The sequence below is a fragment of the Nycticebus coucang genome, chromosome 21 (genome assembly GCF_027406575.1).
Source record: "Nycticebus coucang isolate mNycCou1 chromosome 21, mNycCou1.pri, whole genome shotgun sequence".
Lineage (NCBI taxonomy): Eukaryota > Metazoa > Chordata > Mammalia > Primates > Lorisidae > Nycticebus > Nycticebus coucang.
Genome location: NC_069800.1, coordinates 35,568,620 through 35,582,620, shown reverse-complemented (window position 1 = coordinate 35,582,620; position 14,001 = coordinate 35,568,620). Strand labels below are relative to the sequence as shown.

The 14,001-nt window shown below is 45.0% G+C and overlaps 1 protein-coding gene across 9 annotated transcripts in view; it reads left to right on the top strand.

Annotated features, from left to right (window-relative positions):
• PTPRA (protein tyrosine phosphatase receptor type A) overlaps nt 1-14,001 on the top strand; it is a 203,475-nt gene that overhangs the window by 178,919 nt on the left and 10,555 nt on the right. For 8 of the 9 annotated variants that reach the window (XM_053574772.1, XM_053574769.1, XM_053574765.1 and 5 more), the window contains 8 exons: nt 4,536-4,572; nt 8,152-8,249; nt 9,400-9,519; nt 10,197-10,363; nt 10,831-10,966; nt 11,644-11,793; nt 12,880-12,973; nt 13,269-13,345. In XM_053574772.1, the coding sequence (XP_053430747.1) occupies nt 4,536-4,572; nt 8,152-8,249; nt 9,400-9,519; nt 10,197-10,363; nt 10,831-10,966; nt 11,644-11,793; nt 12,880-12,973; nt 13,269-13,345 (879 nt within the window). Of the gene's footprint in view, nt 1-4,535; nt 4,573-8,151; nt 8,250-9,056; nt 9,119-9,399; nt 9,520-10,196; nt 10,364-10,830; nt 10,967-11,643; nt 11,794-12,879; nt 12,974-13,268; nt 13,346-14,001 lie in introns of those variants that run through there. The other variant, XM_053574774.1, reaches the window with a different exon arrangement.

The following is a 14,001-nucleotide window of genomic DNA, read 5'->3' as shown; positions in this document are numbered from 1 at the left end:
GCAAGGGCACGGATCATGGGGCAAGGGCGGGGGGCGGGGGAGGAAGCAGGTTGCCTAACACCTTTGGTATGCAGCTGCAAAATGAAGGCTGAGGGACAAGATAAAGTTAGTTTTAACAAAGTGGAGTTAACTTGGTCCTTACCCCTACTACCACATCTGGCTAATTTTTGTAGTTTTTGTAGAGATAAGGTCTTGTTATGTTGCTCAGGCTGGTCTCGAATTCTTGGCCTCAAGTGATCCTCCTGCCTCAACCTCCCAAAGTTCTAGGACTACAGGCATGAGCCACTGCACTGCCCCTCTTCCCACATTGAAGGTGAAAATAGAAAAAAAAATTTAATTGGATGTTAAGGTTGATAAGCCAGTAAGTTGGGGGGCTATTTGTGGTAATAGCACAATAGAAACAGGCCTTCTCCCTTGACCATGCTTAGTTGGACCTTACAGTAGGGCATCTTATAATGCCTTGATGTTTGTTAGCGAGTTATTAATAGCTGGAATGAGAGTTTAGGGGAAGAGAATTAAATCGAGGGTCTTATGAACTCAGTGAGGATAGAAAAGCAGGAAAAAAACCTGTGGTTAACCACAGTTAGAAAGAAGGGATTAAAGAAGACTTAGACTTCACAGTTTATTAAACTCAGCCAACATTTTTTGAGTACCTGCTGTGTGCTTAAAGTGATAAGATCTGGTCCCTGGTATAACACAGGTAGGTAGAACATTCCCTGTAATGTGCTGTCAGAGCAAAGGAGGGAACCAGGTTATATAGAGTTCAGAGAAAAAACATTCAGCCCAACCTGGTAATCCAGTAGAGCTCAGAATTGAAGGATGAGTTCAAGATCCTTCAAAGATGAGCGGAAACTTCAAAGCAGAGGAGAAACATGAGCAAAGTCACAGAGACTAGAAACATCCAGTCAGGTTAAAAGGTTTGACATGATATTTATCTTGGAAGGCATTGAATGTCGTGTGTGTCCATTGGGGTTCCTGGTTGCAGACCAGAGTCTACTTTTTTCAACTCTTTTTTTTTTTTCCTCTCTTTTTTTTTTTTTTTAATTTTAACTTTTTTTTTTTTTTTTTGGTTTTTGGCCGGGGCTAGGTTTGAACCTGCCACCTCTGGCATATGGGACCGGCACCCTACTCCTTGAGCCACAGGTGCCACCCTTTTTCAACTCTTTTAAGCAGAAGGGGGTTTATTATAAGAAATTGGATAGCTTACAAGGCCTGTGGAAGGGCTAGTGAACCAATCGAGGTGTTGCTCAGCAAGGAACAGAGCAGCTATAGGAGTGTACAACTGCCTTATATGACTATCACAGTGAAACCTAGGAGGTGTAGCAGTGCTTTTCAACTTTTTGTATCTCACAACACACTTGAACCTATAGTTAAACTTCCACAACACACTTAAATTGTGTTGATCAAAATAAAAAGAATTTTAATTCAGAAATAATTTAAGATCTTTAAAAATGTTGACAGCACACCTAAGATCCTCTCATGGCACACCAGTACAAGAAGTACACAGGCTGAAAATCACTGCTGTAAGTAAGTGGGTGCCGTGGCTCACACCTGTAATCCCAGCACTTGGGAGGCTGAGGTGGGTGAATCACCTGAGCTCACCAGAGCAAGACCTCAGTCTTTAAAAATGACCAGTCATTGTGGCAGGCACCTGTTGTCCTAGCTACTTGGGAGGCTGAAGCAAGAGAATCACTTAAGCCCAGAGTTTGAGGTTGCTGTGCGCTATGATGCTACAGCACTCTACCAAGGGTGACAAAGTGAGACTCTGTCTCAAAAAAAAAAAAAGAAAGTCACGCTTAGACAGGGGTGGGAGTAGGATGCTGAGTGAGCCACCTTATAGTGTCTGTCAGCTTTCATTTCAACTAAGGGTTTGTTAGGTTTTTTAAATTTTTTTCTTTAGAGACGGAGTCTCTCTTTGGCCCCTTGGTGGAGTGCCATGGCATCATAGCTCACCACAACCTCAAACTCTTGGGAACAAACGATCTTTTTGCCTTGGCCTCCCAAGTACCTGGGACTACAGCTAGTTGTGGCACCTGCCACAACACCTGACTATTTTCAGAGATAGGGTCTCACTCTTCGTCAGGCTGGCCCCAAACTCCTGAATTCAACCAGTCTACCCACCTCAACCTCCCAGAGTGCTAGGATTATAGGCATGAGCTACCACACCCAGCCAGCGAAAGGGTTTTAATTAATGCTCTAGGGATACCATCAAAAGGTATTAAACCTGGCTGGGCAACTATAGTTCAGGGGTTAGAGTGCCAGTCCCATGCACCAGGTGTGGTGGGTTCAAACCTGGCCTGAGCCTGCTTAACAAAAAAAAGGGGGGGGTGTTAAACACAAGGAATCGTGTAGCCATATTTGCATATTGATTGCTCAATATGCAAACATGTATTTAGGAGGGGCCACAGTATTGGGGGCTGTTACAATAGCAGGCCACAGATGATAAAAGCCTGTTGAAGAGGAAGCAAAGAAGTGAAAACCATTTTGGCCACAGTATTGGGGGCTGTTACAATAGCAGGCCACAGATGATGAAAGCCTGTTGAAGAGGAAGCAAAGAAGTGAAAACCATTTTGGCCACAGTATTGGGGGCTGTTCCAATAGCAGGCCACAGATGATGAAAGCCTGTTGAAGAGGAAGCAAAGAAGTGAAAACCATTTTGGCCACAGTATTGGGGGCTGTTACAATAGCAGGCCACAGATGATAAAAGCCTGTTGAAGAGGAAGCAAAGAAGTGAAAACCATTTTGGAGATAGAATTTAGCAAAAATTGGTGATTGTGGCTCAGCGCCTAAAGGTCAAGCAGCTAGGTTGCCAGCCTATACACCCGAGCTGGCGGGTTTGAATCCAGCCTGGGCCCACCAAACAACAATAACCAAAAAATAGCCAAATGTTGTGGCGGACGCCTATAGTCCCAGCTACTTGGGAGGCTGAGGCAAGAGAATCGCTTAAGTCAGGAGTTGAAGGTTGCTGTGAGCTGTGACGGCACAGCACTCTACCTAGGGCAACAGCTTGAGGCTCTGTCTCAAAAAAACAAACAAAAAAAGGGTGATTGTATATATGTGGGAGAATTAAGATGATATCCACATAGTTGTATCCAGCGTAAAGTTGGTCATACTGATCTGGAGCCATAGATGTGGAAGTCATTAGAGAAGAGGGGGCCAAGAACAGGGTCCCAGGCCCCCCAGCCACTGCCAGGCACACTGAATAGGAAGTGCCCATGGGTGAGACAGAAGGAGACCAAGAGGGGAGAGCATCTGAGAAGCAGAGAGTATGGTGCTGAGGAAAGGTTTGGTGACAAATGGGGGTAAGGGCAAGTTGACGATCCAGGGGGAAGGAAGGACCTTGGCCTGTAGGGCAGATACTGTCCTATGCTAAAGCAAATTCAAAGGCCATTAATTGAGCCTCTTTCAAGCTGCTAGTTACACTTTCAAACATTTTTTTCTCTCAACTTTACTGAGGTATAATTAATAGAACATATAATTCTCCCATTTTAAATGTAGAATGCAATGATTTGTGGTAAATTTACTAAGTTATATAGCCATCACCATAATTGTTTTAGAACATCTTCCGGGGCGGTGCCTGTGGCTCAAAGGAGTAGGGCACCGGCCTCATATGCCCCTGGCCTGCCCTTGTTTGAACTGGAATAGAAATTGCTTCTCAGATTTAGGCCACTTTCTTTGGTCATTGCCTATAGCTCTGCATTTCACATTGTCAGCTTGGTGTGGCTCCTAGAGATGAAGCTGCCTCTCGTGTCACATTGTCAACTTGGTGTGGCTCCTGTAGATGAAGCTGCCTCTCATGTTCCCCGTCTCACTGCTGCCTGCCAGGGCCAGAGGTTGATACAAAACCCTTAAAGCAAACGATTCTCATTTACCTGGACTTCTCGTGTGAACATTACATTTAAACAATGAGGTTGAAAAGACACATAACTAGAACAGTAAAGACTGAAAAAGAAAGTTACTACCAGATGTTAGTTTTTCAGATTCCTTATATATTGAGTGGTGCCCTCAGGCCCCTCTGCTTCTTGTTCCCTACTGCCTGTGATGTAGAAGTTTCTTGTCAAACTTTGAGAGCTGTTCCACCATACCCACAGGCTATTCCAAGAAAGTTTTTGTACCTGAGTAAAGCATCTTTAGGAAAATAACTCTGTCCTTCCCAAAGTGAGCCCAGTTTCATACCTAGAATCATCACATAGGCTTCTGCCTGGAGGATTCTTAGACGCTGAAACTTGCATTGTTGGCTCCCAGTACAGTATCAGAAACATGGTCTAGAGTAGGAATTGGTGTTTGGATATTCTTATACAGTATTTATTAGTTGTTCACTTTGAGAAAACTACCTAGGACATTTGAGTTTTGTAATCTGTCATTCCTAGCTCTAAAGCTAATCCCTTGGGAATTTCTAGGCTAGAAATTCTTGCTAAGTGCCTGGATTTTTTCACAAGGGAGGCTCTGTTAACTGGTTAAGAGCCAGACTAGAGAATTTCATTCATATGCTTTTTTGATTTTTCACTTTCTTTTTCTCTCCCCTCACCCCCCAGGGCTACCAAGAAAAGAACAAATTTATTGCTGCACAAGGTAAAGTAATGAGAACTTTTTACTTTAGGCCCAGCCATGAACTCATGGTGGGTTTGGGTTTCTTCTTCCAAATGCTAAATGGATTAGTCAAAATGCAATAGCTTTTCTATAGTTTTTACTACCTGAAAGAAATACAGTCCACCTTACAGGTTTACAACTATGGGCCTTCATCTGAATGACTTAGTATCTACAGGTCCTTTAAAAGAAATTCTTTTGTTTATGTGTATAAAAAAAACTGGAGAAGGCCACAAACACATGTGTCTAATTGGGGCCAGTTAACCTTAGGTGCTAGCCAGCTGCTCAAAGTTTGCATTTAGAATTAGTCTTCAGAGAGGATTAGCTACCTCATAGGATCCAGGCTGATTCTTCTCCCCCAATTCATGGGGTTGAGTGCCACCATTATTTGCACACTCTGCATACATTTCAGTAGCCTACTGTTCTAACAAGTATATTCACTCTTGGGATCTGACCAAAAAATATTTTGACATTTGGAGCATTAAAAAGTAGTTGATGTTGGGCGGCGCCTGTGGCTCAGTGAGTAGGGCACTGGCCCCATATTCCAAGGGTGGCGGGTTCAAACCCGGCCCCGGCCAAACTGCAACAACAACAAAAAAAAAATAGCTGGGTGTTGTGGCAGGTGCCTGTAGGCCCAGCTACTGGGAGGCTGAGGCAAGAGAATCGCCTAAGCCCAAGAGCTGCAGGTTGCTGTGAGCTGTGACGCCACGGCACTCTGCCGAGGGCAATGGAGTAAAACTCTGTCTCTTAAAAAAAAAAAAAGAAAGAAAGAAAAAAGTAGTTGATGTTATTGTGATTCACCAAAGCTGATTTATTCAGTCACTCAGTAAACATTTATTAACGATCTGTTATGTGCCAGGCACTACGCTAAGTGATGGGCATATGGAGGGGAATAAAACAAGATAGGGTTCCTGCCTTCTTGGAGCCTTTAGTTAGTAGAGGAAAGTTTACAGCAAATAAATATAGTAACAGAAATTTGGTCAGTAACTGTGCTGTTCATTACAGTAGCCATTACAGGTAGCTATTTAAAATTAAATATGTAATTAAATTTAAACAAAATGTAAATTTTAGTTCCCCAATAATACTAGTCACATTTTAAGGCTCAGTAGCATGTGTTACTAGAGGCTACCATATTAGTGTACACATAAAACATTTCAATCTCCACAAAAAGTTTTATTGGACAGTATTGTGACAGAAAAAAATAATGAGATAAGCTAAATTAGAGGTAAAAAATAAAGTGGCTGTGTAAAACCTCAAATCCCCCTTGCCCGTGTAGTCTCTCACCAGGACCTGGCCATTGCCTTCCCCTCTATACCCATCTGTCAATTCGGAGCCACGTTCCAAGGCCCAAGTCAGGTGCTCCCTACTCAGTGATGATTTTGCCACCATCAGCCACAAGAAGTTTCTTCCTCTCTTTGTTGTTTTTGTTGATGCTAAGTCACCTATGATTCCTCATGGCCCTTTTCTCTGATGCCCATGTTTTTAAACCTCTCCTGCTATTTGCTGATACTATGTTCTCTTGATTTTTCTCACTTTCTAAATGTTCCTCCTCTGCCCTTTGCTCCTCTTTCTGCCCCTTTAACATAGTTTAATTTCTCCCCAGACTTATGGATGACCACTTCCTTGAAATTCCATCTCAGTCTTTCATGACCCCATTTTCTCTCAGTTCTCCTGCCTCTCCATCTGTCCTCCCTTTTCTCCTTCCCAGACTTTATTCTATCTGAACTAGAATAATGTTGAGGATCCTCAGCATTCTTTCGCCCTTTTTTCTCCTTCCCCTGTGTCTCCTTTGCAAGACCGTATCTATACCCACCTCTGTTGGACTGGCTGCTGCCTCGTTAGCTCCTGACCCATGTTTTCAGAGGGCCTTTTTACCCTTCCACCTGCACACCCCAAGACTCTTCAGATTCAACATCAGATACTAAAATAGGATTCTTACTCAACTTCAAAACTGCTTTCCTCCTACATTCTTTGGCTGTCAAGATGACTAGAAGGTAATCCACCTAAATCGCAAGCCAGATTTAGGATCATCTGGATCTCTTACCTGCCCCTTGCATTAGATAAGTCCTTGTTTCTATCTTACCCCATCTTTCCTCCCAGCTCTGTTGCAGTCTCCTGCTGACTGATACCTCTGCCTTGGCCTGGCCCTTTAGGTTCTAATACCTCACCTATCTTTCCAGTCCCATCTCCTGCTACTCCTGCACCCTGTCCAATGGTGTTGCTGGGTTCCTTGCAGTCCCTAGGCCTTTAGTGTTCTTTGCTCTCACTCTGCCTGGAGTGCCTCTTCTGCCCCTTTTTTAACTCCCAGCAACCTAATCTACCCTAAGACATGGTTCAAATGTCAGCTCCCCATGGACATTCTCCTGGCCTTGTATGACAGAGAAGCACCTCCCCTTCACTGCATCTTTTGGGCAAGTGTCCACTGCTATTGTTATTTGTTTTTCTTTTTAATACTATCATGTTTTAATTTTTACCAAAGGGAATACAATTGACAAAAATCAGGAGGGACTACAAAACTTACACTACAAAGTTGTCTTTCCTTTCCCTCTTCACTTTCTCAGAATAATGGCCCTGAGGCAACCAGTTGTGGTAGATGACAGTCATTTAATCCCCTTACAAGGTACCTTCCCTCAGTCAGACCAGTGTGCACACACATGTCCTCCCCATTCTCCGAGTAGAGTCAAATCACAATTTTGGGTTAAGGTAATATTAGTTATGTATATTATTATGAGCATACAAATATTATTCACAGCTGAAACACATAGTATTATGATTTTTTTTTTTTGTAGTTTTTCTCCCCCTCTTTCCCAGGAATTTATGGTTGTCCCTTTTTCCTATTCATTTAGTTTTTCATATACCTACCACTGATTTTTCCCCTAAACTCTTTATTAGAAGTATATATCCTCTCTCAGGACCCTCAGATGCGTGAGGTTTAATTTTGAAAAGATTTTTATGTTGAGATCCTTTAGAACCTTTCTTTAGTTCTGTTATGGATTGGTTGACTTCTAGCACTGGCAGAGTTACCTTCCTAAGACTTCCCTTTATCAGTACCATCTCTGTTGTGTTAGATATCATTTCTTTCCCTTGCTTTCTTCGCTTTCTCATTTTTGTTTAGAATTTTGTAGGGGCTTCTGAAAAAGGCTATGTGGGAGATAAATTTTGACTTCCAACCTTTCTGAGGCTGATGACAACCTACCTCAGAGCATGATAGGAAGCACTAGATGTCATATGGATCATTCAGCTAATTGTTAGCCCATAATGTAGGTATCTGGTGACCACTTATGATTTTAATCCTTAACTATAATATCCTTGAGAGACATTGTTTATGTTCTGTTTATATTTTGACAACCTTCCCTACTCTCACTCAATGCTGGTGAAATTTCTGGCAAGTATGTGATGGAAACATGGGAAATGTTCAGTTAGTGTGGGTAGATGGATGTATGGACTGAATAGTTGGAACATATGGGCACAGGCTTCCAAAAGTCAGGAATGGATGTTCCCAATTTCCCAGCATTTTTCTTCCCATGTGTGTAATATCTTCATCTTTCCTATTGGCTACTTTAGGACCAAAAGAAGAAACAGTGAATGATTTCTGGAGGATGATCTGGGAGCAAAATACAGCCACCATTGTCATGGTGACCAACCTAAAGGAAAGAAAGGAGGTGAGTGGAGAAATGAGGAAGGAGGGCCCCTAATACAGGTGTAACCAAAAGGGAGACTGCTCCACTGGAGTTCTGACTTTAAGCCTGGCTGTCTACCTTTGGTGGCTGCTCTGCCAGCAGTTCATCCAGACAGACACAGGCTTTCCTTTTCCATACCCTGGCAGTGTTAGGTGTCCCTAGGGTGTGCCTGGAGCACAATTCCTATTTTTAATAGTCAGATAATTCACCCTGGTTCCAAAACAAACTGAAAGAAAGACTGTTAGCTAAAGAAGAGCCACAGGGAGGTGGCTGTCCTGGCTTCTCTAGTCCTTCATTCCCCTGGTTTCCTATCCTACCTCCTGAGGCGTTTGGTATATCCTAGAGTCAGCAGAGGAAACTGTATGAACTGAGACTGTGCAGGGGTACAGGAAAACGAAGGCTTTGGCTTAATCCTGAAGGCAGCTACCTTGGCTGGTCCTTTTCCTTCTGTGACTACCGAGTCCATGCCTGACCTGGCCAGCCCCATCACTAGGCCACCAACCCCTGGATCTAGCCCCAGAAAGGAATCCCCATTCATAACAGTCTTTCTCAGAGATGGCCCTTGAGTCACCTTGAAGACTATCCTGACATATTGGGTGTATTGCTCGCAGCTCTGCATGTCTAAGAAGGATAATGCTGGGGTTGAAGTTTAGTTTCTTCCATCCACACCTCTGGCTCTTGGAATCCATCCAAGGCCCAGGCATCAGGGAAGGCCTTAGGCCTCTCATGACATGTTTATAGGCTGTATCAGTCCATTCTGGTGGCCCCTCATAGAAGGTTTCTGTTTCTAGGGGTTCAGGCAGACTTGTCCCTAGAGCATGACCCTGGGATATCATGGAAGTACAGATTTTGTAAGTAAAATGACTTCAGATTCACAATGAACCAAAGAGGAACAAGTGGGAATCAGAAAGATCGACAAATACAGAGCTGGGGCTATGTGTAAGTTAGCAAATTATGCTAAATAAGATGGAAGGGAGAAAAAAGCAATTTGAATAAATAAGTCAACAGCTGACAGAGGTGAAAGAAGAGGCCACGGAGCCATCTGGGCTTTGTGGTCTCTTCTCTTAGGCCCTTTGCATCTGCTGGCAGTGGGCAGTCTAAGGTCATGGAATGCATATTTGTTTCTTTCCAGTGTAAATGCGCCCAGTACTGGCCAGACCAAGGCTGCTGGACTTACGGCAATATCCGTGTTTCCGTAGAGGATGTGACTGTCCTGGTGGACTACACAGTTCGGAAGTTCTGTATTCAGCAGGTACTGTCTCCTACCTCCTTTCTTGGCTCTTAGGATTTACTGACCACTAAGAGGGAGAGAACAGGCTGCGTCATCCTGCTTCTTACTCAGGGTGGTCAGGAATGGCTGAACGTGCATTGTGTTTGGATTCTGAAACCAGAGATCTGTGCTCCAGGGAACTTCTCATCAAAGCTAAAGGAGCAACATTTTCATGACTTGCAGGAAAAAAACCTCAAGATAGGTCTAATCTAGTGCTATGGAAGGGAACATCAGAAGGCTGTGGTGTCTCCCAGATGCTTGACTCCCCTCTCCTCCTTTTCTACTCCAGAGCATGTGCTGAGACTGCTCCTGGCTCTTCAGAGTGACTCTGGAGGCCTGAACAAAGATCACCTCAGCTAAGGGGCAGCATGGTGCTATGATAGGGGGACTTAGAGTTAGAATCCCTGCATTTTACCTATGACCCTACCATTTACTAGTTCTGGGACCTTGACCAGGTCATTTAAGTTCTCTGAGTTTCACTTTCCACATCTGCAGGCCAAGAATAATAGTTACAGCCCTGCCTGACACATAGAGTTGGGGAAGTTTGTCCATAGTTAACGCTTCCCCATTGTCACCAACAACCACACTGTCACCTCCCTGCCCTGGTACTATCCACCTCTGGGTATCAGGGCAACTCCCAGGATTTCCTCCCTCTCCAGGTCGGCGATGTGACCAACAGAAAGCCACAACGCCTCATCACTCAGTTCCACTTTACCAGCTGGCCAGACTTTGGGGTGCCTTTCACCCCCATCGGCATGCTCAAGTTCCTCAAGAAGGTGAAGGCCTGCAACCCTCAGTATGCAGGGGCCATCGTGGTCCACTGCAGGTCAGTATGGCCTGACCCTTGGCTCCCCACATCCTGTTCCCATGGCCAGAGGAGAGGAACAGCCCAGGGGCCCTCGCTGAGGGAGCTGGCACAGAGCAGATGAGCTACTGGGGCCCCAGGGCAGTAATCACAGAGATCCCTCAAGTTCCACTACTGGGTGGAGAATACAACTAGAGGGAAAGGCAGACCTCCAAATTGGGAAAGGAATGCTGTGATGCCAACAGTCTGGGTCAAGTGCTGGCCATATATACTTGCAGCCTTCAGACCCTTCTAAGGGTCCAATTCTGATAGCTGGAGATTAGGAGTTCAGGGATTGCTGGCTGCAGCAAAGCCCCACCCTTACCCCCCCCCCCCATTCAGAATTAGAATTTAAAACCAGGAGAAAGAGCCCTGCCTATGCTGCTCCTCCCCCATCTACCCTGCAAGGCATGCTGGGTCTCCCTGTAACACCCTGCTTCTGGCTGCAGTGCGGGTGTAGGGCGTACAGGTACCTTTGTCGTCATTGATGCCATGCTGGACATGATGCACACAGAGCGGAAGGTGGACGTATATGGCTTTGTGAGCCGGATCCGGGCACAGCGCTGTCAGATGGTGCAAACAGACGTGAGTGATCTGTGGGTCAGCAGAGGGTGGGGGCATTCCAGGGCCAAAACATCTGTTTATACAGAGGATTCCCTCAGTCTCCCAGGTTATTGTAAATGATCATCATGCAGTGTGAGGGAGGGCCCTTATAAATTATGTATTTAAAGAAACACAGAAGATGCTATAGCTTTGTGCCTGGGAGAGTCAGGAATGCAGATGTCACGTTCACTGAACTTTAAGGGAACAGGCAGCTGAGACAGCCACTGACCAGAGAGTCATGACGCAGCTTGGCCACAACTGGGAGCAGCAGCATCATGAGCTCTATGGTGAGGGCACAGCACCACAAGGGAGGTTGGCAGAAGGCTGGGCCAGATTTCTGATAGCACCTTCAGACAGTATATTAAATCTGTACTCCCAGAATAAGCAGGAATTGGATTTGTCCTTCTCTCCAGGTTTCCAACATCCCTAAGGCAGACCAGGACCCTCCTCCCAAGCTAGGCATACCCAGAGGGACTCATGCATTTCAGACCTGCTTCACTAAAGTGGAACAAAAAGAGGCAATAAGAGGGAATCATTTTATCCCAGCTAGGATCAAAGAAGTAGACTGGAGAGAAGTGGGGGTCCAAGAGGGCTGGCTATCTGGAACAAGGACCATGCTGTGTGTTGTAACTGAGAGCTTGGGCTCATCCATGTTTCAGATGCAGTATGTCTTCATATACCAAGCCCTTCTGGAACATTATCTCTATGGGGATACAGAACTGGAAGTAACCTCTCTAGAAACCCACCTGCAGAAAATTTACAACAAAATCCCAGGGACCAGCAATAATGGATTAGAGGAGGAGTTTAAGGTGAGTCAGAGCTGCACAACCTTCGATTGAAGGATCATGTGATATGGGGAATATGGGATGTTAAACTCCTTGTACATTTACCAGCACACAGGGAATTCCCTTGTGAGGCATGCCAGCAGTTAAGGAGCTGGCCCTGTCCTCATACTCCAGTCATTTTCAACCCATCCTGCATATTAGATACTTGAATTGTTTTTAGGGGGAAAAAAGAAACAGGCAATGGTATTTTTTATGACCCCCCCACCCCACAGCCTTCCAGGTGATTATAATATATAGCAAAATGGTCAGATTAATAAATATTTTAGGCCTTTTAGGCCATATGGTCTCTGTCCCAAATATTAAGCCTTTGTAGCACAGAAGCAGCCATAGACAAATGAGTGTGGCTATTTCAGTAAAACTTTATTTATAGGCAGTAGACTGGATTTGGCCAGTGGACCTTAGATTGCTAACTGCTGCTTATGTGCCATTAGGTAATGGCTCTGAACATGCCTAAAACATAAGTTGTGCTGTCATCAGTAAAAGTGCTCCCAGAAGCAAGAGATTCTGGGCTGGGATGGAGAGGATCACTCTCCTTACAGCAGTCCTTCTCAGACTACCTTGTGTCCTGTTAAGATGCAGGTTCTAATTGACCAGGTCTGAGTTAGGGCCTGAGATCATCCTGCATTTCTAACAATATGAAGCCAAATATTGATATGTGGGCTACACTTAGGAACCTTAGAATCAGGAGAAAAGAAGATACACATCTGAGTAGTTTTTTGAAGAGTCTATAGGTCTCTGAGGGCTGTCAGATGGTGGGGCAGGAGGCATACACTCCCTAGTGTGGTACTATGATCCTTACTCTGGGATCATAGAACTCTAAGCCAGGGGAATCCCAGAGGAGTCCCCAGGAGCCTGGAAAGTAATTGTTTCTCTAATACTCTCTTGGCTTGCTCACTGAGCTTAAAGACAGAAGAAAAAATGTTCCAACAAGAACTGGTGGAAATGGAAGTCAGAGCAAGTGGCCTGGAGGTGCAGGCCCGGTGGCAGGCATAATCTTGTCAGGTTCAGTAACTGAGATCTGTGACATCTCCCCTCCCTTTCCTCATTCAGAAGTTAACATCAATCAAAATCCAAAATGACAAGATGCGGACTGGAAACCTCCCAGCCAACATGAAGAAGAACCGGGTTTTACAGATCATTCCATGTAAGAGCCTTCTCCCCACCCCAAAGCCTTATCGCCCCATCCCTTAATCCCCTCCACCCCTTCCACTTCTCAGGTACTAATGATTTGCTTGGAGACAAGAATCACAACATTACCTCTGTTGTTCCCAGTTCTCTTTAAACTTCTAGAAATAAAAGCATACAGGCCAAAGGCTTTCTCCCTCCTGGGCTGGGAACAGGCATGTCCTTGCCCAGCTGGGATTGTAGATACCTAGGGCCTAGGGTGGGGGCAGTGAAAGGAGATGTTGGAAAGCCATGAGCTGCTGTCCTTCTTGCAGATGAATTCAACAGAGTGATCATTCCAGTTAAAAGGGGTGAAGAGAACACAGACTATGTGAATGCGTCCTTCATTGATGTAAGTGGTGGGTTTGTTCCCCGAGCTCCCAACACCCCATGAAGATTTATCTCTGGGGTTTTCAGTGCTTCCATCACATACCTGCTTGGGAGGATTATCTTCAAGACAGTCAATAATTACTAAACTAATACACTGCCACCTGCACACTAGGTCTGTCCAGCCCCAAAGAGCAGAAGTTGAGGGGAAACTAAGGACATGCCCCAGTGTAATAACTGGAGGAAAAAGTTCTCAGCACAGACCACAGTCAAGAGGCTGAAAAACTGAGCTCTTGTCTTTCCCATTCCTGCTCTCTCTTTTTTTTTGGAGACAGAGTTATATGTCGCCCTTGGTAGAGTGCTATGGCGTCACAGCTCATAGCAACCTCAAACTCCTAGGCTTAAGTAATTCTGTTTCCTCAGCCTCCCAAGTAACTGGGACTATAGGCGCCCGCCACAACGCCTGGCTATTTTTTGTTGTTGCTGTAGTTGTTGTTGTTTTGGCAGGCCTGGGCTGGGTTCGAACCTGCCAGCCTTTGTTATATGTGGCTTGCGCCCTAGCTGCTGAGCTACGGGCACTGAGCACATTCCTGCTCTCTTAATTCTAGCTCTAGACCCCACTCCCATTCCCTGCTCTAGAACCTATTCCTATTCCCTACCTAGCCCTGATAGGAATGGACC